The 24,401-nt window shown below is 52.2% G+C and overlaps 1 protein-coding gene across 2 annotated transcripts in view; it reads right to left on the bottom strand.

Moving 5' to 3' along the window:
• Positions 1–8,979: 8,979 nt before the first annotated feature.
• Positions 8,980–24,401, bottom strand: part of PRMT8 (protein arginine methyltransferase 8) — a 48,135-nt gene continuing 32,713 nt past the window's right edge. The window contains exons 7-9 of one of the 2 annotated variants that reach the window (XM_008572012.1): positions 18,909–19,059; positions 10,529–10,650; positions 8,980–9,845 (exon numbers count right to left, since the gene is read on the bottom strand). In XM_008572012.1, the coding sequence (XP_008570234.1) occupies positions 9,762–9,845; positions 10,529–10,650; positions 18,909–19,059 (357 nt within the window). In that variant the 3' untranslated portion in view covers positions 8,980–9,761. The remainder of the gene's footprint in view (positions 9,846–10,528; positions 10,651–18,908; positions 19,060–24,401) is intronic. The other variant, XM_008572011.1, reaches the window with a different exon arrangement.

The raw sequence follows: 24,401 nt of genomic DNA, 5'->3' as shown, positions 1-24,401 counted from the left end.
GCTCCTGTCACAGCAGGTTCCAAGTCTGCCCCTCATCACAAAGGACAGATATTCACTGAGAACTGGTCTGGAGCCATGACCCACTCCTAACCCAATCTCTCCTGCTGTAGATTAAGTCATATTCCCTCCAATCCCTGAGTGTCATCTCTTTGAGGCTTGATCAGGGGCCCCACAGCATGTCCTCCGTCTGTGGGCAGGCGGCCAGCTGGCCGGCCAGCGCTGCAGTCATTGAAATCAGGATGCTTCACCTGGAAGCCACACGACCGCCCCTGCCCAGCTGGCTGTGCCCCAGCTGCACAAGCCCAGGTGCTGGGTCTAGCTCTGTGTTCTCAACCTGGGATGCTCCTTCAAGTCATCTGGGGAGTTCTGTATTTTTTACCAGTTTATGTATTTCTATTTATTTCACTTTTAATTATTTTATTTATTCTATTATTTTTCCAAAAAATAATATCAATCTTTGCATCCCCCCCCACCAGAAATTCTGACTTAATTAGAAGTGGGAAGAACTTTATTTTTAATTGTTTAACATTACTATTATTAGCAACAACAATAACGGGATGGAATAAAGGAAAGTGAAACAATCCCACAAGCTCGAGAACATTTTTTGAACTCGGATCTGCTCTTTGATGCCTCTGTGTCCCAGGATGATGAGGGTGTGGCCCCGGGCGTGGTGAGGCACCTCATCAGCAGCCGTCCTCGGCTCAGCGCTCCATGCTTGTCTGCGAGCCGGCTACGGTTTTAATCCCCAGCCTTCTCGCGGTCGACGGTGTTTCCGGGCCACCTATGGCACTGCCCCCACCCCATACTTCAAGCTGTTGAATCTGAATACCTAAATTTTTAAAAATTAAATCCAGAGAGGCTTAGGAAAGAGGATTTCTCAGAATGAGGCAGAGTCATGGGGACTGTATTCTGCAAGCCTCAAGCCAAATTAAATTTTGTATCATTCACTACTTTGAATTCTCCGGGCCACAGTGTCCTACTGGAACATGAATAATCAAAGCCAGCTATGGTTTGTGGACTGGGAAGGAGTGATAGAAAATCCACATGCACACTGCAGGGTAGAGTTTACCAGTCACTTCCACAACACTCTGTGGAAACTGAGGCTCAGTGAGAATGAGGACCTCCCCTGAGCAAGGCTAGCTCAGGTCCAGGGCCACAGTCACCGCCTTTAGATGTGAGCACACCGTCTGCCCCCATCTCTCACCTGGCCTCCCTGGTCCTGGACACCTCCCCAGCCCCACCGCCCCCTCTCTAAGCTCTCAGAAGCCACATCTCCAGAGGCCTGCTGGATAGAAACCCAAAGGAGAACCTCATCACAGATCAGCAATAGGCAATGTTAGCAGAGACAAATTAATTTGCCACCCAGATGAGAGTCACCCAGCCCCAGCCAGCCAGCAGCCAGGACCCTTAATTCCATTTCCTTTCAGTTATTAAAAGATCTTCCAGGAGATAGCCCGTCTCCATGGGGTCACAGACTAAGAAACTGCAGTCACACGCCTGGAGTAGCCGCGCATCCTGGCCTGCCCACGCAGTCCCCGCTACTCGCTGGCAGAGCCTCAGTGATGTCTGCGGTCCTGGCAGGACCCCTATTACCTCCTTGAGCCTGTACGTCTCATCCCTACCCCAAGCGCCTCTCCCATAGCCAAAAGCCCAGCAGCTTTGAGCTGGGTGGAGACATGGAGACTCTTCTGGGCTGATACCTTCATTTCATAAATGAGAAAACCGAGGCCCAGGGAGGGGACGGAACAGCCCCAGGTCATACAGCAGATTCAGAGCGCAGGAGCAACAGGCCTTCTGGCAATGGACACGAGCGTCACAGCAACAGCTCATCCTCCGCTCGGCTCATTCAGCAAGTATTTACTGAACACCTGTGATGGGCCCGGGCTGCACTTGACCCTGAAATACAAGCCTACGTGAGAGACAAGCCTACCCTCAAGGGGATTGCAGCCTGGTGGGGACACAGACACAAAAAGATGCTGGTAATGCCACAGGGTAAGTGCGGGCCCAGGGAGCACAGGGGGCCGAGTGGGGGTGGGGGGATTCAGACGGGGCCAATGTGCCCGAGTCCTGCAGGGGCTCAAGCCTGGCCTGAGTCAGAGGAGCAGCACACAGTAACAGCAATAATAGCTACCACATGTGTTGCTCATCACCTGCCACTCATGTAGTCCTTGCCACAAGGCTGTGGGGTAGAAAATATGATGACCACCAGTTTACAGGAAAGAAAGCCGAGGCAGAGAGAGACAACCAGAGTGGGAGTGTCAGGGCTCAGTCCTCCAGCCCCAGGGTTCACACTCTTAACCACTGTCCCGGACTTCCTCTCAGTCACAGGTGACTCTGGGTCTTTAGTCCAGGACACTGCAGGTGACCTCTTGCTGACTGGCCAGGTGGGACCTCCCATCCCAATTCTGCACTATGCAGTGGGTCGCCTCAGGCACTGAGTCACATGTAATGACCTCAGATTCCTGCAAGCCCTGGCGCTGCTCTGAATCCCCACTGCATCTCCCGTCTAGGCATCTCCAAGGCCACCTTCAGAGTTGTTCCCAAGGAACAAAGGACCGTGGGCCTTCCCTTTCTGGCCACAGGAAGCAAACGCTCTGACCCCCTTGGGGAGAGACTTCACTCAAAGTGGTTTCTCCCTCTCTCCCTGCAGGAGCCCAGAGCCATCTGCACGTTCTTGTCTGGGGCCCTCAGTTCCAAGAACAGGGAGAACTGCCATTTATCAGTGGTTACCACGTACCACAGGTAGGGTACATTGCCATGTCATCTCACACTGTCTCACTGGACACTTTCAACAACTCTAGAGAAAGGTGCGATCATCGTCCCCACTTAGCAGGAAGGAATTCACACAGGAGCAGACCATTCGAGACCTCACTGCAGGTCTCACAGCCATTCGCTGAGCACCAGGCATCAGCCCCAGGCCTGTTTATCTCCCAGGCGGGCTGGGGTTCAAGGTATCATCTATGACTGTAAAACTGAGCTCGAGTCTGCAAAGCCTGCGCCTTTGGCTTCAAGTCCGATGCTCTGTCCAACAGAGCTAACCAGCCGTGGCCAGAAAGCAATTGTCGTAATATCAGAAACCCATTATGACCCACCAAGCCGCTGAAAGACACTTGAAGAATACGTCTGTGAGTTGAAAGTGATGCCCAGCATTATGCTCCCCTGGAAACAGCTGCCCGGGGCTTGAAGAAGCAGAGTGATCCCAAAATGCAGATCCTGCCTCCCGCAGACCCTACCCACTGCTCCCGCCTCCCAGACAAGTACACCCTCTGAACCAAGAGGAAGCCGTGCTCGTGGGAAGAACAGTGTGACATGACACCAGGAAGGATAATAATGCAAATGCTCTCGGAGTCGCACAGATGGGCCCGATGCAGCGTCCCCACTGGCGAACGAGGCGATCCTAAAACGAAGCAACCTGCATTCAAGCCATTTTCAACAACAGCAGCCAAAAGAAGCCTCCATCTCCATCCTGCACTTGTGGCTCCTGAGCTCTGCTGGCTTTACCGTCCCCTTTCCTGTGCCTAATTCTCGGAAGCAGGCAATGGGTTAAGTCCCTTATTACTTTCCTGGAGAAACAACTGCCAAACGGAGCTCATTAGAGAGGAGCAAGCGTAGCGTGCGCATCCTGCCCTGTTGTCTTCTCAGGGCCCGAGGAAAACGTGCCCTGGATGTGGATACAGGCCCTGACCGTGCAGCCCCGGCTGCCTCTCGGCCTCCCTCCTCACCACTGCCCCAGCCCTCTGCTCGCTCCTCGCCGTCCAGTGTGCAAGCTCCCCGGACCCCTCGGGGACCGTGCCACGTGCTGTTTCTGCTGGGCTTCTGCCATCTCTCCCCACCCTCCCGGCCCTCTCCTCCTCTCCCAATTTCTCAAATCTCTGTTTAGAGTCATATCTTCAGGGAAGCTCTCTGGAGCTCGTGCTCTAAATTACAGTCTCCAGCTCCCTCAGCCTCCATGCCCCCTTCCACAGTATTTATGTCTTCCCTCTCGTTTAGTATCGCTTCTCCAGCAGCCTGTAAATTCCAGGAGGGCTGGCTGATGCCTCCTTTGTTCACTGCTGAGGTCTCAGTGCCCAGCATGGAGTCTGCTACACAGGAAGAACTCAAGAAATGTTGACTGAATAGATGAAGTCAGGAGAGACCTCTCACTTAGCTCCTGATTCCAGCTGAAGCTGAAATGAAATAGCTCCACAGGCTTTATCTGCAAGAGCCATGCCCAGTGCTGAGATAACAGGCAATGACTACCCCCCTCCTGCCTCCAAACAGATCTTCCATGTCTCGAGGTGACACTCTATGGCCAGACCGTCCAGCTGTGTGTGCAGCACACTATTTCCTTACCCCTAGGTTCTGCTCCTTCCTTTCCTGCACAGATGTTCTCTTGGGAGGCTCAATCCTTCTCTGGGCACAGAGAAGAATCCCTGTAGTCTATTCTTCTAGTGCCTTCTGACTCACACTGCCATTAGTGGCACATGCCTCTGTCATATTAATGGTGATTTATGACCATGGGGAGATGGCTGGTTATTTCCTATTAACTGTAGCCAAACAAGTCTCAAGCACCAATGTGACCATTACTGCCATCAAGGTTTATTTCTCAGCAGTCCCCACACTGTTCCCCTTGCCAGTCCCCAGAATGGGCTTCCAAGCCCCTAAGTCTGGCAATCAAAGAGAACAGGTACTCCAAGTATACAAACTCAGTGTATTACTAACCTAAACTAAACATGCCTAGAAGAAGAACTCTTCTGGGAAGAGGAGCACACATTGAATTCTAAAGTAAAATGAACACTTTGGATTATCTCTTGCTCTTCTCCACGGGATGCAAACTGGGCACTAGACTTAGCACACAGCACACTAGGCACTGTCTCAAGTTCACCAGGAAGTTCTTGGGATTAGAAATGAATGTCGAGTCTGCAGAAGGTGAGGCCCTGCAGGGGTGCCCCAGTGGAGCATCTCTGTAGTTGAAGATCTTTTTTTTTAAAATTTATCAATATATAATGTAGTTGATTTTCGTGTCCCTTTACCAATTCCTCCTTTCCCCCCTTCCCTTTCCCTCCTCCCCCCACCAATATCAGAAGATCTTTTCATCCTAGTGGAAGGACACATCTATTGATGTCAGCTAGTCACTGCCTGCCAGTGACTGACTTTCAGTGGCAGATTTTCAGACCTCCACAAGCCACTTTTGGAGCCTGCGAAGAGCTACTGAATCAGAGCCACAAAGCAGGCTATTACTGCCCAGGACTTTGGGTAAACTCTACATGTGTGTCACCTGAAGTGCTGCCCCCAGACTCTGAGCCACAGCCGGCAGCCCTGGGCCGGCCCACTGCTGCCCTTGGCTCTGACTGCAGTGCTGCTGCCCGTCAAAGCCTGGCATCCAGCCGTGCTCTCCAGAGCAGAATTGCAATAAGGGCAGAATTATTACAACAGCAATTACAGCTGGACTTTCCATTGCACTGTGCAGTTTCCAAACATGTTTTATGTTTATTTCATTTCATGCTCTTTATTGGCAGATGAGGATACTGGGTCTCCTACGTCTGTAGTGACTTGCAGTAAGCAGTGGTGTTGGGAGTTGCCTAGGTCCTTTGGCTTCAAAACCCATGTCCTGTGGCAGAGGTGTCCAGTGGCTGATGGCTGCCTTTGGAAATGGGGACAGCAGGGACCTGGTCTAGTGACCTGGAATGCTAGGAGTTCTCTCTGTCCAGTTCGCTCTGGCTGCCCTGAGGCTTAGGTGTTAGCTGGTGGTTGGTAAAGTCCCTTTAGTCCTTCTGTTTTGAGAAATGACTAGTTGCTAGCATAAGAAAAGAGCCCTGGGCCTCCTTGAGCACTGTCATTCTCCAAAAATAACAGATCAGGTCCTCCTGTAGAATTCATGGGTAGCAGGAAAATTCAAGCATGTTCTCTTTCTGTTTCCAGGGCTTAGTGACTGAGAACGGCTCGGAAAGCAACATAGCATGGCACTTATCCTGATAGAGGTCATGTTGCAAAGCCGGGCTAAGACCTGTGGATGGCTCCCAGGGCGGGATGGCGGAGCTGGAGTTGGTTCTGGAGGATGGCAGGGACCTTGCTTCTCAGGATTTGGGCAAGAGCAGGCCCAGCCTACCCAGAGACTAACAACCCATGGGTTCCATAGGGAAGGGACAATGTCTGTGGACTCCACTCTACTGCCAGTGCCTAGCTCAGTACCTGGAGTCTCTTAAGGATCCAGTAGGTGTCTGTTGGCTGATCTTCTGATCACTGAATATGTTGTGTCTGAGTCATTGCTGAATGTGGGCCAATTGCTTCCAATGGGACAGGGACATAGGAGATTCCAGATCTGAAGCAGGCCCAGGTGCTGAGATCACCCATCCTCAGGAAATTAGGCTTATCCTCAAAGTCTCGAGACAACGGGCCAAGGGTTTGAGTATAACATATGACTGCCCAAGGATCCAAGGCAAGCTAGGATGCCCCCCCGAGAGGGCTGTACTCCGAATCAAGGTATCCAGGGAGGTGCCACTCAAGACTCCAGGCAGGAAACAGGAATCCAGAAAAATGTTTCTTCAGGAAGAGGACTCCAGAAACAGGCTGGGGACCCCCAGCGTAGTAGGGAGGGGGATTTGCAAGAACAAAAGGGCGCTCTCATACTATAAGGGACTGGAGTAGTGGGACTTAAGACAGAAGATCAAGACCAGGCACATGCCCAGTGATCAGAACTGGCCACGAGGCCAGGGACAAACTCCAGGCAAGGTGAACACGGCACTGGATGGGCTGAGAAGTCTGGTTTAACTTCATCCCATTACTGAGGTCTGGTGCCAGGCTGGGCCTACAGGGGGGATCCCAGGAGCAGTGCCAAGAGGAGAGGAAGGCTGCCGAGACAGCGGACCGGGCATAGGCCTCACTTCTGCCCACAGAGTTCACGGAGGCTTGCATCTGTCTAGGGGAGGAAGGGGAGGTAGCCTACCGGGGGTGGCATTTAAGAAAGTAAAGAAAATGTTGGCATCCCCTGAGGAGCATAGACAGAAGGGACTAGTGCCTGGTGGTCCTGGAGAGGCCCCGCGCACATTCCATGAGAGTCAAGCTGGTGCTGGGGTCAGCGGCTGCCCTGTCACCAGCCACCTGCACCCCATTCTGTTCAGGCAGGTCCCTGCCCTAGGAGCCTGTGGTCCTGTGAGGGAGAGAGCCCATGCCTGCAAGGGACCTCAGAACAAGCACAGAGAGGCCCACGAACAAACAGGCACAGACACGATCACAAAAGAGGCACCACAGCTGCACGTGTGGGAAAAAGTGAGCTGGGAGTGGAAGGGAGAATGTCCCCAGAGCAGGAGAGTGACAGGAGAACAAGTCACCAATGGGTTTTGTGCAGTCTCAGAAAAAAAAAAAAAAAAGGCAGTGTCGGGGGAAAGAACAGATTTCGTAAGTGAAGTCATCTCTACAGCACCTCTATTGTCATGCTGAAACCTCAGCTTATACACTGACTTCCATTCAGAACACGCTTGAAGTAGGTATTGCCTGTTCCCCACTGAATCAGAGGGAAACTACAGTGCCCACTGGAGCGCTCCCATGAGCCAGGGGGAGTAGGCTGCCGTGGAATTGCTCCTTCACACCTCCCAGTCTTCCCTTCTGCAGCCCAGGAGCACAGAGGGGCTGGCACGTCTCCAGAGGCTGAAGACCCGGGCCAGGTAGGTCCCTGGGGTGACCCTCTTCTCCCCTGTTGGCTGGGGAGGACCGCAGGACTTCCAGGCATCTGCTCAGCCTGGCCCTCCCGCAGGGCCCCTCCCTACCCACTTCCTCCGGCCCTGAGGTGTTAGGGATGCCTGCAGGCCCCAAATGCCTGGAGCTCCCAGAAGGCTGGCATTTTGTCTGCTCCACTAGGCTCCTGGCAATGTGGGGTTTTGCCCAGTTGACCGTGGGTGGAATCCTCCATCAAGCTCCATGAGCTTCCTGCCGAAGGCTAGGCTGATCGCAATAGGCAGAATCCAGGGGCTCCCCGACTCCCACCACAATGGAAACTTACTAATGAGGTCCACCCAAATACCCTCCAAGGGAGTCCCCACCCCAATATCCTCCTTCAACCCCCTTTTCTCTCCTAACACACCTGCTTTTGTCCCCCTCTTGAGTGTCTCTGTCTTTCTTGTCTGACACATGCATACAAAAAGCATTCAATGGTTGTCACTGAATTTTTCTCTAGATATGAAGGGTCTCCCCCTCCAGGCCTGAGGCTCAGAGGAGTCAGCACAGGGCCGTGGAGAGCATGTGGAACGAGGACCTGAGATCTTGGCCCAGCTCGCCTCAGCTGCAAAATGGTGAGGGTCACCATGCACCTCACTCCAGGGCTCTGGGGAAGTTGACAGAGTGCACAGACATCAGAGGGTTATGCAAGTGGAGGGGCCATTGCTACTGGAGTCAGTTACCATCGCCCAAGGCCCTGCCGTCACCAATACCCTGCACCACGCACAGCCAAGCCTGAGGCCTCCTCTGCGTCCTCCCGCCCTTGGTCCGTCTCTGCTCCACCCACCATCTCTAAATGGCCCTCTTCCTTCCCGTCACCTGGAAGGTCTGTCCCAGGGGACATGGCTTAGATGAGATTGATGGTCTCGGGAGCTAAAGAATAAAATAAATCCAAACCAAATCAAAATACTCCACCAAGCCTGGCACTGTAGTTCCATTCTGCAGAGATTCTGTGACCACACTCGGACCAAGGCTAGAAGTTCCTCTGACAGGTCTCTAGGCTACGTATAGCTCCCAGGCTACATGTAGGCTCCCATTCTGGAGCAGTCCTGGATAGCTTGTGCCCCCCACCCCAGCTCCAGGACCCTCGTCTCATCCCCTGAGGCCAGGACCTTTGAGCATCTGCAGGGGAGTTGCTCCGACCAGCCCCAACTTCCCCAGGGCCCAAGGAGCTCGCCTTCTAGGAGCAAATTCAAACACAAGGAGGAGCTGCTCCCTGGTTTTCTGTTCCACGGTGGCCTTCAACCCTCCCATTCCAGAGCAGCAGGAACGCAGACATCCTTTGGCTTGGTTGTCACGTGTGTTTATTGAGCGCCCACAGAGTCTGTGGAGCTATGCTCGGGGTTCGGAGCCACGGTCTAGTCAAAAGGAGACCAGAGCTAGTACAGAGAATGATTCGTGGCTGCTTAACATCTGTAAAGGGATGGGAAAGGGGAGAACTAATCACGAAACAAATTCCTATTTGAAAGCAACAGAATCTCCTCTGGGAGTGACCTCGAGTCTGCACGCGCGCGCACACACGCACACACCCCTCTGAATGAATACGTAAGGGTGGCCACTGGTTGTATATGTGTGCATATACAGCGCTCGTGGGTAAGTAAACTAATATATATGCTGTACACACACACACGCACCATACACCACCGCACAGACGGGGAATCTGGCTTATGCTATCAAAGACACTATGTCTCCAGATTCTAGTGGAAGCAATCTGTCCTAGGTGCCTGCAGCATGCAAAACTTGGAAGATCCAGAGAGTCAGTTAGGCAGGACATTGGGGATACACGGGTATGTTTCCATCCTTGGGGCCCCAGCCCCAGCACGTGAGGCTACTCTTTGTTGGTGACAACAAAGCCTTCATGGAGGGCTCCCAGGGCAGTGCAGAGGAGTTGGGGGCCCTCCGTCCAGGGGTGGGCCCACGGGAGCCCTGATGAGTTCACCAATCTTCAAGGCAGAGCTGAGAACTCTGATTTTCAAGTGTGTAGTCCTGAAACAGTATTCTTTGGGACAGCGCGGCAGATCGAGGTGACAGTTCCTGTCTCGCTCACTCTCTGCAGCTCCCCACGTGTGCTAACGCATTTTGTAGTCATTAGATACAGATGTTTCACACAGCTGTCCCTTAAAATCCAAGTCTACTGTGAAATCGAGGTCTCGCTGCAAAAAACACCAAAGATCAGTAGTCGGGGTGGGAGCCACAGGCGGGGCGGCTACAATGTTCTTAAGGTTTTCTAGCTAAGGAGCTGCCACCAGTAGCCTCAGGAACCTCTCCGGTGCCTCATTATCCTCACGGGAAGTTCTTTGATTTCTAACCTAAATCCTTCCTGTTCTAATATAAAAATGTTCCCTCTGATTTCATCTAGAGAGAAAACAGAGTGCAGTGGTTGAGTCTTCCGTGGCATAACCCTCAAAGCATTTTTAGACTCTTTTAATACGCGTGCCCACCCACTCTGCGGTTGCCCAAAAAGAATGAGGCAGTCTCCAACCCACCGGGCCAGCTGAAGAAATGTGAACCATTCCTTTTCCAGGCCACCAGAAACAGTTATTTCCTGGCCCAGCTCATCCTAAATGACGTAGAACCCCTTTAAGTGACAGCCCCTCCCATGAAGAGCTGGAAGCTGTCTGTCCTTGAGGCTGAGTCCAGAGGGGGCCTAGAGAAAGTTTCTAGTTGCCAAGTTTGGAGGGGCCAAGGGTCGGGTCCTTCAGTTATCCCTAGTCACGTCCAAACACTGCTACCACTGCCTCCCTCAGTGGCTTCTCTGCGCACAGGACACCTAAGGACCCAGGCGAGTGGCTCCGCGGGCCCCTGCTCCCCTCCGAGAGGCTGCCCCAGCACTCACCACGTTTTTGTCATTTGGCTTCATGGATATCGTCCCGTAGATTTCTTCCCCCCTCCGGACAGTGAGGTAATCTTCCAAGTAGAAAACGGTCTGCTTCCAGTGGGTGTAGGGGGCATCGGGGGCTGCAGGGGTGAGGCCAGGAGAGGGGAAGGAAGAGTCAGTGGAGATGTTTCCAGAAGGGCTGAGGCTGGGGCCTGCATAGAGGTTGCTGGGCCTCCCGTGGGACTCACTGAAACTCCACCAGGCCACCATTCCTGCTGGGCCAGGTGCCCAGTCCTTGTAGCCTGCTTCCAAGCCCCCCAGAACCCCCCACTCGGGCCCACTGCCCTCACTTCCCTTCACATTCCCACACCGTCAGGACCGCTGGTCTTAGGTGGAGACCAGAAGAGAAACACGCTGATGTTACAAGCTAGTGCCCAGGACAGGTGACGAATGTCCTTTCACCAACTAAACTCATTACCACAAATGCACCTCAAAATGCAACTGTTTCAGGGCCGGCCCGGTGGTGCACTCGGTAGAGTGCAGCGCTTGGGAGCGCAGCAGCGCTCCCGCCGAGGGTTCGGATCCCATATAGAGACTGGTCCATTCACTGGTTGAGCGCGGTGCGGGCGTGACACCGAGGGTTGCAATCCCGTTACTGGTCACGAAAAAAGACAAAAAGGAAAAAAAATGCAACTGTTTCTGGGCCAGCCCCATGGCGCACTTGGGAGAGTGCGGTGCTGAGAGCGCAGCAACGCTCCCACCGTGGGTTCGGATCCTATATAGGACTGGCCAGTGTGCTCACTGGCTGAGCGCGGTGCGGGCGACACCACACCAAGGGTTGCGATCCCCTTACCGGTCACAAAAAAGAAAAAAAAAAATGCAACTGTTTCTGGTCAGTTCAGCAGAGTGAAGGCTTTCGCACAGCGTGGGGGAGAGATGTGTGGACGAGGCCGTCCCATCCCTGCTCACATGACGTCATCTATGTAACCTCCACGGCTGAACATTTTCCCCAGTGCCACTGGTATGCCATGTGTTTGCTCCTCAGTCCTACAAAGAGCTTTCCCCGCCTGCTCCTCTGTGCCCCGCAACTAAACCCGGAGCCCCGGCCAGGCGTGCTGCGGGCTTTCAGCTGCGCCTTCCCCACTGGATCAGAAAGAAATGAGGGATGATTCTCACGCCATGACCCCCATGCTGGTCCCCGGCTCCCTCACCCTGCATGAGCCAGAGCCACAGCGGTCCTGCGCCTCCCCTGTATTTGCCACTGAATCCCATCCATCCCCTCTCAGCGCATGACATTCCCCAGCTAAACGGGAGGGGTCCTGCCTAATGGGCCATCTTCGTGGACAGCAGCTGTCTTTGGAACACTCTTCCCTCCCCCTTGGCCAGCCTCTGTCTTCCTCATCCTCAGCCTCACCCCCTCTGGGAAGCCCTGCCTGACCACCTAATCCCAGATAAGGGCTCGCACAGCGCCCCGAGCTTGTACAGCGTGATGTTTCCCACGCTGCGGTACAGACGCCTTTTCCCCACTTGTTTGCCTCCTCCACAGATTGCAGTCTTCATGCGGGCGGGGGCGTGCCAGGGGTGCGCCCTGTCCTCAGCACCTGCCACTGTGCTTGGCAGATCTACATGTGCTGAATAAATGAATGATGGTGAGAACCCAAAGAGCAGACCCTGTGATGCTTCCACGTACCCGTAAATGGTCAATTACATTGGGACCTGTGGAATCTGTGATCGTAGAAAAAGCCATTTCATAGCAACTTCTCTTGGTCCAGGCTCTTCCCGGCCTCCACTGGCATTTCCTCTTTGCTTAGGACCAGTGCTAAAATGAGAAGTCTTGGGACATGAGAACATGTTAAGGGTCTTTCAAACACTTCAACAGCTGTCGTACATGGAAAGACTTATATGTGGCCTTATACATGGCTTTGGGGGCAGAACAAAGGCTAGTCTCTGGGAATTACTAGAAGGCAGATTTTTAATTCACCAGGAAGAATTGCAGTTGTCCCATAATTATACAAGCTACCTGAGGCGTTCACACGACCACTGACAGGGGATTTATCATGCACCAAGTCAGACAAGGTGACCTCTAAGATCTTTCAAAACCCCAAGATCTATTTTAATGGTAGTAAAGAGTCTGCCTTTTCTCTGTCCTTTGCAGTGAGCTGGCTTGATCAAATGTCAGTGGTTTGGATAGAGACTCGAGTAGCCCTCAGTGTGTGCATTTGGGAAATCAATGCAAACTCAAGGTCACGGGGAGAAGATTCAGCCTGTGCATTTGGAAGGGAAAGAAGGATCATGAATGTGCAATCTGTGCCTATCAGACCCTGGGTCCCCAAGCGCATGCAGCTTTTCTGGCCCCCAAGGCATACTACTGTCTGCAGACAAAGTGCGCCTGCTCCCACACCCTTCCCTGCCAACTACCTCTAAATTGTCAAAAGATGGTTTCTGGTCGTGTGTGGAGAATATCAGTGTATGACCAAGAGCACTCTCGCCCCCACTTCCATCTACACCAGCTCAGACAGGTGTGTCTCTCCTGTTCCTAAAGGCCTTCAGGCAAGGAGACTCAAGCAGCCTCCTCTGTCACCTAATCACATGCCTTATGAGAATCCCAGAGGCTCAGATTTGCTGGCCATTGAGCCCAGGACTCTGCTTTTGATGGTGGCCCCAAAAAACATGATGGCTTTGGGTTGGAGGAAAAAAAAATTTTTTTCTCGACATCGACATCAAAAGGTTAAGAACTGTCCCAAGCATCAGTTTCCATGATGGGTCCATGGCCGTGGACTAATTGTCTAAACCAGTTTTCTCAATCCTATTTCTCTATCAAAGTGCCCAGGAGATGCTTATTAAACTTTGGATGTTTCAACTCTATTCCAAGAGATTTGAATTCGGTAATCCTGGGGTGTGGGGAGGAGACAGGCCTTCCAAGATTTACAATCTCCCCCCCTAGGCGAGGTAGACACACAGCCCTGGAGGGCACAGAGTGCCTCTCCGGCATCTCTCAGGTAGGAGTCGTGGAAAAGACACCAGGCAAAGCAGGCTCGGCTTCCAGTGTCCGCTCTGCCACAGCCGTGCACAGTGCCGGGACTCAGGCTCTACATCTGCAGGACGTGGTCAGGATATTTGTCTCCTGAGGCCTCGTGAGGGTGAGATGAGATGCAAAGGGGAAGCATCGTGTGCTAAGGTGACCAAGCCTTCTGCTGTGCCCGGGACACTCCAGGGTACATCAGACTTCCTGCATAAAGACTGTTAGCTCTCCCTTTCACCCGGCCTATAGCGGATGAGGCAAGTTAGGGCATCACCGAGCCATTGTGTCAGTAGTTATTTAATCATTAGATAAAGTGGTATATGATTTCATTTATCCATGAACTACAACTCTAGCCTGCAAAGGCATGCTGCCTCACTCTGGTGGTCTAGAATGTTCTGGGGAATCTTCCAGAATGCTGAGCACAAGAGTGGTCCCTCAACAAAGGGCTGTGGACAGCGCCCCTCCCCTGCCCCAATCTACAACCATCCAGATTGTGCAGCTGGCTTTCAGCTTTCCCTATTAGGAAGATGCCTACTATTCTTCATACTCTGGCCCTGCCTGCCAGCCTCCCCCTTCCTCCCTCCATCAAGCCCCCTCCCCATCGCAGCATCTCTGGATTTAGATTATAGACAGCTTCTGTTCTGTATTTTGAAGTGAGCATGACGGTACTGCCCACAGCACTGCAAGCACAGATGCCTGCCTTCATTCATTCATTCATTCATTCATCCATCCATCCATCCATCCATCCATCCAACAGACTTCTATTTAGGATGCTTACCATGTGCCAGGTATGTTTCAAAATTTGGGGAACAGGAACAGAGATGGAGACAGCTTCGTGCGTCCCCCTCCCCTTCTAGCTACCCCCGTTTCTCTGGTAGATCCTAGAGCCTAAGTGTGAAGACCCTCAGGTAAATAGTAATAACGTGTGGTGAGAGCTGGGACCAGGGACAGGGCTGGAAACACAGGAGCACTGGAGTAGAGCAGGGACCTCTCACGATTTTTCCTGGTGCCTTTAAAGGGGAGTGGAGTCCTGCTTTCTGTTTCACCTCCCAGCATCTAAGTGGCTGGTAGTTCTTTCTTGGATATAATAATTTTTCTAGCTGTAAATTTGGAATTATCTTCCCTAGGGGGTTCAAACGCTTTTTGGAGAATTAAAGACTTTGTACCAGGGAGCATCTCTGACCTGAGAAAATCACTCAGAGTCACAGGATGCAAAGCTGGAGAGGGGCTGCCTGAGCCCAAGGCCCAGAAAGTAACTTGCTCAAGGTTCTGTCCAATGTCTGGTCACCCTAACTTGCTGATTCCTGGAAAAACTAGGATGTCAACCCAGACTAAGCAGCAGCCCCAGGGGCCCTGGATTCCACCTCCCAGGTGGGATGTGTCCTAAGGGGTGGGGCGGCTGTGCCTTCGGGCCAGCACAGCCTGTGCCCCTGTGTGACAGCTTCTGCCTGGAGCTGGAGACATCAGAGCCATCAACTGGGATCGTTTTCAAGCTTCACGATGTGAGAAGTGCCTCGGAGCTGGCTGGCCAGGCTGAGACAGGAAACTCAGCTGAGGGCCGATTAAGGGGAGCCACAAAGAGCAGGCTGCGCTTTGCATAAAGTTCAAAAACAGCTGAGACCAAACGATGCCTTGTTTAGGTGCACATGTACATGTGACAAAACTTTTTCAAAATAGTGATGGAATAATTTTGAACTCAAAATTCAGAATAATGTTCATCTAGAGGTGATATGGGGGGATGGGAGGGGATGGAGCATCCAGGTATTGGTACGGGTAGCATTTTAGTCATTGAGTTAGGTGGTGGGCTCACAAGGATTTATTGTATGGATATGAATTAACTTATTTACACTTGTTAATTATAAATATAATCATATGGCATTTATTAACAATGTATCTCTAGCTGATATTTAAAATTAATTTTAAAATAATTGTAATTAAAATTAATTAATTAAACAATTTATTTCTTAATATTAACTAATGTATTTACAATCTAAAAGTAGTGATAAGAAATTTATTTCTAGTTGCTCTTTACATTCTAGTTATTAATAATTTATTTACATTCTAGTGACGGAGTTGGATGGTAAGTTCATGGGTATGCATTATGTCGGTAAATAAGTAAAAAGTGAACCATTCATGGCCCAGTGATGATGGTATGTCAAGAACTAAGAATTAAGATTAATCTAATCCTGTGTACCTGAGATCTTTAAAAACAAAAAGGAATTACTATGTTGGTGGTTAGAGTGTAGACAGTCTGAGTATAGCCAAACCTACATGAACCACTAAAGAAGTCCACTACATGCTGGATCCAAAGCCCCACAATGACATCCCAAAGTGGCTGAGAAACAACCAAACAACTTATCTTTCCCCCGACCTATATGGGAATGCTGCACAAGAGGGATCTATGTCAGCCAGAAGGCATACAGTGTCGGTGAGACCAGAGGGTATACCTTAGCGAGCAAATGGGATCGCCTTTGCAGCAGGGAGTCACCTTGGTCAAATTCTCAACCATCTTGTTCAGGGCAGTCTTGTACAAGCACAGTGGTGCTCGAACTTGAGCGAGCACCGTAATTACCTGGAGGTTTTGTGAAAACACAGATTTCCGGGCCCCACCCCCTGTTTCTGATTCAGTAGGTCTGGAGTGAGCTCCAAGAATTTGCAATGCTAACAAGTTCCCAGGTGCTGCTGCTGCTGGTGGTGGTGGTCCAGGGACCACACTTTGAGATCCACTGCACCAAGGCAGAGAAACAGGGGACTGCGGGACCTCCAACTGTCCTTTCAGAACCTGAGTGTGTGGAGCTCTGTGTAAAGGCATAACGTGATAACTTCTAAAAAATAGAGGAACAGGCTCACACCAGGATTTAGACCCATGGCCTTGAGCGTATGTGGGACTATGGTGGGGGGTGTGGCCAAGGAATAAGAAGGAAATGGGCCAATGGGTTAGAGACTGAGGGCAAATCCTCACCATCTTTCAGGCAGGCCAGAGCTGACTTCTTTGATTCTGGACTTGAGCTTAACCAAGTCTCATCCATGTGGGGTCAACCAAATGTCATCTCTGCAACCACAGAGCCAGGGAGTCATACTAGACAGAGGTCCTGCAGTCGGCTTGGCTTTGGGGACTGGAAATAGATCTCAAGGAAAGGAAAACCTTGCTGAAAGCTACAGGGCAGGAGCTCAGGCTTAGGAAACCCCGAGCTTTACCTGAGTACCCTGCCCCCTGACTTCTCATCACCCGCAGCAGGACAGGCCCTGGGTTAGGCATCATCCTGAGGATGGGAGAGGCAGAGCAAGCCTCTGTGACTCTATCCCTAGCTTCCAGTCATAGCGTGGTCCTCGAGCAGCCTCCTCCTCAGCTCCCTCGCCTTCCCTGCTCCTCACCATCGCTAGGCTGAGTCTTACCCATCCTTCAGGGTCAAAGGACTCCTGCCCGCTGGGAAGAAGAGCTTGCCTACTGCCCCTCTAAGGAGGGCAGAAGCTGATAAGGCCCTGGATCAGGGGTCTCTGGTTTTCCCCAGGGCAGGGCGGCACCAACATTGTCCTGGTTGATGGAGACCAGAAGACCCTGGTCTTGGTGGTCAGGAGACTCTTGTTCTGGAAAAAGCCACTCTGTGAGGGATAAGTTTCTTGCCCCTTCTGTCCACAGGTGAAAAAAGCATCATTGTCATCATGACTTCAGGAAGTGAACAATCACATCCTCAAATTCTGGTGGAACTCATCTCCCTGTCCCCTGACACACATGCTCACTCACCCCCCATGACACGCTCCCAGTCCCCAGGAAGGCTCGCAGGATGGCCAGCGTGAACACACCCCAAGGGCAGGAGCCGAACCACCATCTACTCTGCTAACAGAGACTTGTTCATAACTCGGTTTCAGAAGCCAGCAATGCAGGGATTAATGGGACATGATCCTGCTCATGCAGGAGACGGACGGTTGCAAAACAGAGTGGAGATGTTGAATAAATGACAGCATAGCCCCCACTGGAGTCTTGTGTTTAAAAAAAGAAAGTGGGTGTCTCCGTGAGGTATGGAAACACCGCCAAGGTGTGCTGTTAAAGAAAGAAGAGGTAGCTGAGAGCAGCGTGACTAGTGTGATCCAACCTGTGCGTTTTTAAAAAAAGGTGCGGCTGTGATGTTACACTGCAGCCACGTGAGACGCCAGTGACGGGGCAGCTGGGCAAGGCTCACAGGACCCTGTGCACTGTTCCTGCCACTTCCTGTGCGTCTACGATTACTTCAAAAGAAGAAGAAAAGGTGTGTGTAGATAGGTGTGGGCTCGTGTGCCCACTGACACCTTCTGGGGGACACAAAAGAAACTATTATAATTATAATAATATATAATAATATAGAATAAATAACATATATATTATATAATTATTATTATATATGCCTCTGACGAGTGGGACTGGAATCGAACAGGGGAGAGAATTTTTTCCTTGATTTTTACACCCTTTTGTACTGATTCCTTCTTGTTATTGTGCATGTATGTCACTTTAAACATCACCACGGTAAACACATGCACAGGCTGTTGGGGAACCCTGGAAAGGACACCTAAACTTGACCCAACAGGGAGGGAAGAGATCAAATGACCCCTGCACTGAGAGATGACGTCTGTGCTGGAGTTGGCCAGGTGAGGAGGTGGGGGCAGGGGAGGTGTTATGAGCTGAATTGTGTCCCCCCCAAATTCATGTTGATGTTCTAACCCCAGTACCTCAGAACGTGACTGTGTTTAGAGACAGGGCCAAGTCCAATCTGACTAGTGCCCATATAAGAAGGGGGTCAGGACACACAGAGACACCAGGGATGTGCACACGTGGAGGAGACATGCGAGGACACGGTAAGAAGGTGGCCATCTGCAAGCCAAGGAGAGAGGCCTCAGGGAAACCAGCCCTGCCCTCACCTTGATCTTGGACTTCCAGCCTCCAGCACTGTGAGGAAATGCATTTCTGTTGTCTAAGATCCCCAGTCTGTGATACTTTGTCATGGCAGCCCCAGCACATTAAGACAGGAAAGGAGATGACAGGAAGTTTCTGACAAAGGACCCTGTGTCCCCACGGCACACCCTGGGTTGCCAAGGGTGGAGTGTGCAGAGGCTATGGCCTGGAGACTGAAGGAGCTCAGTGTGGCCGGGCTGAGCATGGAGTGGCAGTGACGGGATGGGGTGGGCCAGGTCACAGAGCCCCCAGTGGCCAGACCGAGACCTTTCGGTGTACCAATGACCGGCAGTGAGGTACCTCCAAAGGCTTACGAGATGTCCAAGAAGGGCCCTGGCTTAGGCCCCAGCACATTCCCCACGTGGAAACCAGTCCCGGTCACGCCCCACAGAGCCTCCAGGGAGTCTGGGGGAGGGGAGGAGGGTCTGGAAAGCCAACACACAGCTCACCTGTGGAAAACCCCATTTTCTTGTGGCACTTGGTAAATTCAATATTAAAATAGGTGACCAGGGCATGGATGTAGTCGTTGCGCTGTATCTGCAGGCAGAACGCAGATGTGAATGACAGCTCTTCTGTCTTCACTGTGTAAATGTCCACCTCCTGCAGCCCAGAGAAGAGAGAATGCCGGAAACTGAAGGCCTCCCCCAGGCCTGGGTCCTGGCCTGCAGCCTCATTCCGTGAGAGACTGCAGCCAGGAGGCTGTCTGGGGGACCATCACTCTGGGGGACCTCCCAGGCCCACTCACCACCCCCAGTCACCTCCTCCATCCTTTCTCAGGTGGAGTATGCTCAGGCAAAGGTGCAAACAGAGTTGAATGAAAACCTGAGGGGAACAGATTCAGGAAGGTGAATCTGCCGGAGGCTGGGGCTGATGGGGGATGGGGAGGAGAAGACAAGGGCGGATTAGACACTGCGCCCCTTAACCCGATCAGAGTGCTCCTCCCGAGCTCTGCTACACTCGTTAAGTCGTCCTCAAAGTGTGGTCCCTGGATGGCCGGCATCAGCGTTACCTGGGAGCAAATTCGAGGGGCAGGGAGGGCATCCCAGTGATCCGCATGAACAGGACTACTCACTTCCCAAGTTTTTCCATATTCAAGTTCCCAGCAATGGGAGTCTGGACTTGAGCTCGCAGAGTCATGGACTGAGCTCAAGGAAGTTCTGCTGACGGTTTATACCAAGACTGGCCAGTTTTTGAAGAATAAATAAAAGGGGAAAATAAGAGGTGGGAATTTTCAGTTCTACCTGGGGAATGTGGAACATGAAGAACTAATAATTTTAACAATTTCAGCTGGAAAGTGGCTGAAAATCAACCTGACGTGGGGAACAAGTGTAATCGAAGACAGTTTGCAATGTTCTGTGATTTTCTGTATGAAGGCTGCTGACCTGCTGTTTCTGGCTCCTGCAAGACAGGGCAGGCCAACCAAGAGCCCGGAGGCATCCAGACAGATTTCAGTGGGGCGCAAGGGAGAGCTCCCCACGTGCCAGGGTGGTGTAGCAAGGACCTCTGTCCTCAAAAGACTGGAAGAGCCAGACATCTTTGTGCCTGGGTGATTCCAGGGGGTCCTCCTGAGACCCGGAAGATGGAATATGTTGGGAGAAATTAGGAGAGAGAGGTCTGAGATTAGGGAGACCAGATCAGCAAAGAGACAAAGTAGCTTTGTAGACATGTCGTTTATCTCTCTATATTTCTAGGACTAATAAAGGAAAAACAGATGCAAAGTATCCTGGAGCCTTTAAGAGAAGCTCTGACTCCACAGGGGTGGTCAGAGGAGGAGGAGGTCCAGGAAGTCGGTCAGAGCAGAGCCCTGCTGGGGCTTGGGGTGGGCCTCCACGATACCCCCTGGGGAAGCCGAAGCTCCGAGCCTCAGTTGGGTAGAGGGTGGGATTGCAAGGTTAGGGGAAAGTGGGAGCCCCTCAGTGAGGTCACTTTCAAATGCAAGTTACACCGTCAGAACCCAGAGCTGGGGAACAAGAGCGTGCTGAATGGTGAGCCCTGGGTCAGGCATGCAGAATTTGAGGGGATCAGGAAGCCCGGACCCTCGAGCCGAGCCTTTCATCCAGCGCAGGAATCCCCTCTGTTGTGGCCATCTAGTGCCTGCTGACACCTTTAGGGACGGTGCACCCACTTAGGGACGGTGCAAGGAAGCTTATCCCATGTCCTGATGTCCTCAAAGCCAGTGAAGACAGTCTCCGCGTGGCTCCCACTTGCGCAGTCCACTAACCCTTTGTTTCTCCCTCGTACACCACTGCTGGCCTTCCATTTGTCTCTCATATGTCCCACCTTCTGACCCCACCATCCTGGCCTTTCTCCTCCAGGGCCACCACGTTCAAAACCAAGTGTAGGGCCGGCCCGGTGGCGCACTGGAGAGTACGCCGCTTGGGAGCGTGGCAGCGCTCCCACCGAGGGTTCGGATCCCATGTGGTGACCGGTTCCCGCTCACTGGCTGAGCGTGGTGCGGGCGTGACACCGAGGGTTGCGATCCCGTTACCAGTCAGTAAAAAAGACAAAAAGGAAAAAAAAAAAAACCGAGTGTAATAGGTCCCTCGCCTCCTTGTCTGGTGCCCACTTCTAGCAGCCTGTGGTCTCAGTGAGCCCACTGTTGGCTCATACCGCATTTAGGCCCACCAGCCCCTTGTCCCCTCCTCCCTCGAGGGTGGGGGTCCTCCATTCCAGGCCCTCTGTTGGTCTGGCCATTGCTTCAGTCTGGGAAACCTTCTTAGTAGCAAGCAGCCTGCAAAGTGTCCATTGTCCCTCACAGCCACGTGAGGGCCACAGGTTTTCTCCAGCTCAGGGACTCCCAGAGCAAGCCTTGGACACCTGTATTTCTACTGACGGCATCAGCACAGGGCTCACGATGTCTACACTCGCTGACTTTTCCATCTTCTTCTTAGTCAGGGCCGGCCACAGTGCTCTGTACCCTGTCATAGGTCACTGGTAGCTTTCTCTCTGTCTCCTCAGCCACCAGCCCTGCCTAGCCCTTCCACCCTGCTTCTGGCTCGTCTCAGCAGCCTCACCTCCACCCTCACCTCTGCCATTAGACTGGAGCCCTTTCGGGGCAGAAGCTGCACCTCATTGGTCTGTGTTTCCTCAGCGGATAACACAGCACCTGATACACAGCAAGCTCCGGGTACAGGTCTCCCTGCCTGCGGACTTTCCTTCCTTCCCCAGGCCTCCGCTTCATAACCACCAGTTGACTAATCTCTTTAAGGCCGATTCAGACTGAGTCGCTCCCTGGGTCTGCAGCCCTCAGTGACTCCCTCTGGCTTTCCATCTAGCCCTGGTTACTTTCTGCTCCTAGCTCTCCCCGCCCCTCTTCACCACTTCAGCACACGCATACACAGGCACACACGCGTGCACCACCCCATCTAGCAGGACTTCCGTCTCTAGAGGGTCTTGCTCTCGGATGTCCATCAACCAAACGTCAGCTGTCATGTCTTGCATTAGCTGACAGCCTTCAATAGGTCCTAGAGACATTTCCATCTTGATAGGGACTTCTGATGGAACAAAAGCCTTTGAGACTGAAAGTAAAGAAGCTGCACATCACAGCGGCAACAACCAAGGTCTTTCGCTGTGAGGGTCCAGGCCATCTGTGAGGGTGGCATCACCTGCGGTTGGGCTTTGGACACACAAAGGCCCTCCATGCTCAGGCCCACCCCATTCTTAGACCCAAAGGCCACAGCTCGGCCCCAGTTCTCCTGTCGCCCCAGAGCCCAGCCCCCTTTGCGGGCAGGTCTCCTTCTTCCTGCAGCAGCAGCAGCAGCAGCAACTGAGACCCCAGGGGGACCCGCCGACTTGGCCTCAGGCCACACCATGAAGCAGAAGGCTTCACCGCCATGAACTGCTCACAGCAGCCCCTGGTCACTGCTATCCCCACCACTAGATAATGTCACCAGTGGATGTCTCGGAGCAGAAGTTTGGTCAAAGCAGAGTCTTCATTAGAATAAAGTGTCACACTCTGCAACGTTAACAGCGACGAAAACAGCAATTAAGTCAGTGAGGAAGGCCAATGCTTTCCCAAGGGGCTGGGCAAGCGCTGCTTAGCACGTCAGTGTCAGCAGGAGAGATAGGGGCCCCGGCCAAGCCCAGCCACCCTCGGCTGCTCGGAAGGTGCGGACAGGAAGGAGGTCACGGCCAGGCAGGGGCAGGACGCTTCGAGGATTTTCAGTCCTGACATAACAGAGCCCTTGGGAGCTTTCTTAAGGGTGTGGGTAACACACATGCCTCCTGTCCCTCCTTGATAAGTTTGGCTGCTTTGTGCTGGACACACTCAGGTGTGACCAAGGGAAAGACCCTCGCTGGTTCCTGTCTAGGAGTCAGGAGAGGAAGGAGGGAGACCAGTGTGGCCTGGGGCATAGAACCTGGCCAGTCCATGAGGTGAGCCCCGGTACACAAACAGAATCACAGAGGCCACACCTGCAAGTGGGGGCAGCGCCAGGGGCACAAGACAATATGGGGTCCAAGAACATCAAAGAAATTTTATCCCCAAGCCGAAGCCACTACATGCAGGTGCCTACTGGTAGATATAACTGCCACGTGCCATTTTGGCAAATCCAATTGCACCTGTCAACTTCTGCTCATTTCCGGTATTTACAGAAATGTTCCGCACCGCAGGGGAGCTTCCCGTCAGCGGTGTGCTTGCCCTGTCCTTGTTCGGGGCATCAAGAAGAAGAGGCTTCAGGGAAAGAGGGGCTGGTGGCAGGAAGAAATACAAGGACATGTCTGTGCACAATTCATCCTGCCTGGACTCGGAATAATCTGAGTTAAGGAGTAGTGAGAAGCCTGTGAATGGAGAATCTAAGGCTTAAACTCGAAGGCAAACCTCTTAGGTAGGACGTTACAAAAAGAGGGAGAATCTGATGAGACCTGTACGAGGCTCATCCAGTTTTATTTGCCCTCAGAGGTCCCTTCTAAACAACATAGTGATGCCCTGGACCACGGGCTGAGTTCTCCCTAGGAAGGCTCGTGTCCAGCGACAAAGGACAGTTCAAACCCAGGCAAAGCAGCCGTTTGTTACAGTCCTTCAGAAACTTCCCCTCATCCTTGGTGGCCCTGATCTCTTTCTCTTTTTCCTACTATAAATGCCACCCTAGGGCCGGCCCGGTGGCGCACTGCGCTAGTGCGCCGCTTGGGAAGCGCGGCGGCGCTCCCACCGAGGGTTCGGATCCCACATACAGACCGGTTCCCGCTCACTGGCTGAGCGAGGCGCGGGGGCAACACCGAGGGTTGCGATCCCGTTGCCGGTCCCGGTCCAGTGCGGGGACGACACTGAGGGTTGCGATCCATTGCCGGACACGGAAAAAGACAAAAAATAATAATAATAATAAATAAATGCCACCCTAATACTTTCAGGGAAAAAAAAAAGTGATGCGTACAGGGCCAGAGCAGGCAAGTACGTTTCAGCAAGATGAGGGTCAGGTGGGCTGATGAATACTTCCATAATGAACCCATGCTTTTAAATTGAAAAATGAGCTTGAACCGCACGAAACTGATGTTTTTCTATATTAAAAGTCAAATATCAGTAGTTTTATATGGTTCAGTGTGATGTATTAGCATATATAAATGCAAATACTTAGAAAAGGACAGGAAGGATCAATCCAAACTGAACGGTGGTTACCTCTGGGAGGAGCGTGGGACTGGAAGGGATGGGAGAAGGTAACTTGCACCTTTACTCTACCTAACTAGGCAGGTTCAAATATTTAATAATGTTGGAGTGAGCAGTACGGAAGCCATGCTGGGACCTAAAACCACATGGGCTGTAGGCAAATTTTTAAAACACACTTTCTTGGCATGCATTTCTCTGAGTTTCCTTTTTTCCCATGGTTATTTGACATTTTGGACCTGGGTTATGGAGCAAGATGACACTATTGACATGAATGTGAAGCTGTTTTCCAGCCGGACTGAAGCTGCAGACTCGCACGTACTACCCAGACCCCGAGATAAGG

Source organism: Galeopterus variegatus, unplaced genomic scaffold, assembly GCF_000696425.1.
Source record: "Galeopterus variegatus unplaced genomic scaffold, G_variegatus-3.0.2 Scaffold745, whole genome shotgun sequence".
NCBI classification, from domain to species: domain Eukaryota; kingdom Metazoa; phylum Chordata; class Mammalia; order Dermoptera; family Cynocephalidae; genus Galeopterus; species Galeopterus variegatus.
The sequence above is the reverse complement of the archived record's forward strand: the minus strand, read 5'-3'. Positions and strand labels throughout refer to the sequence as shown.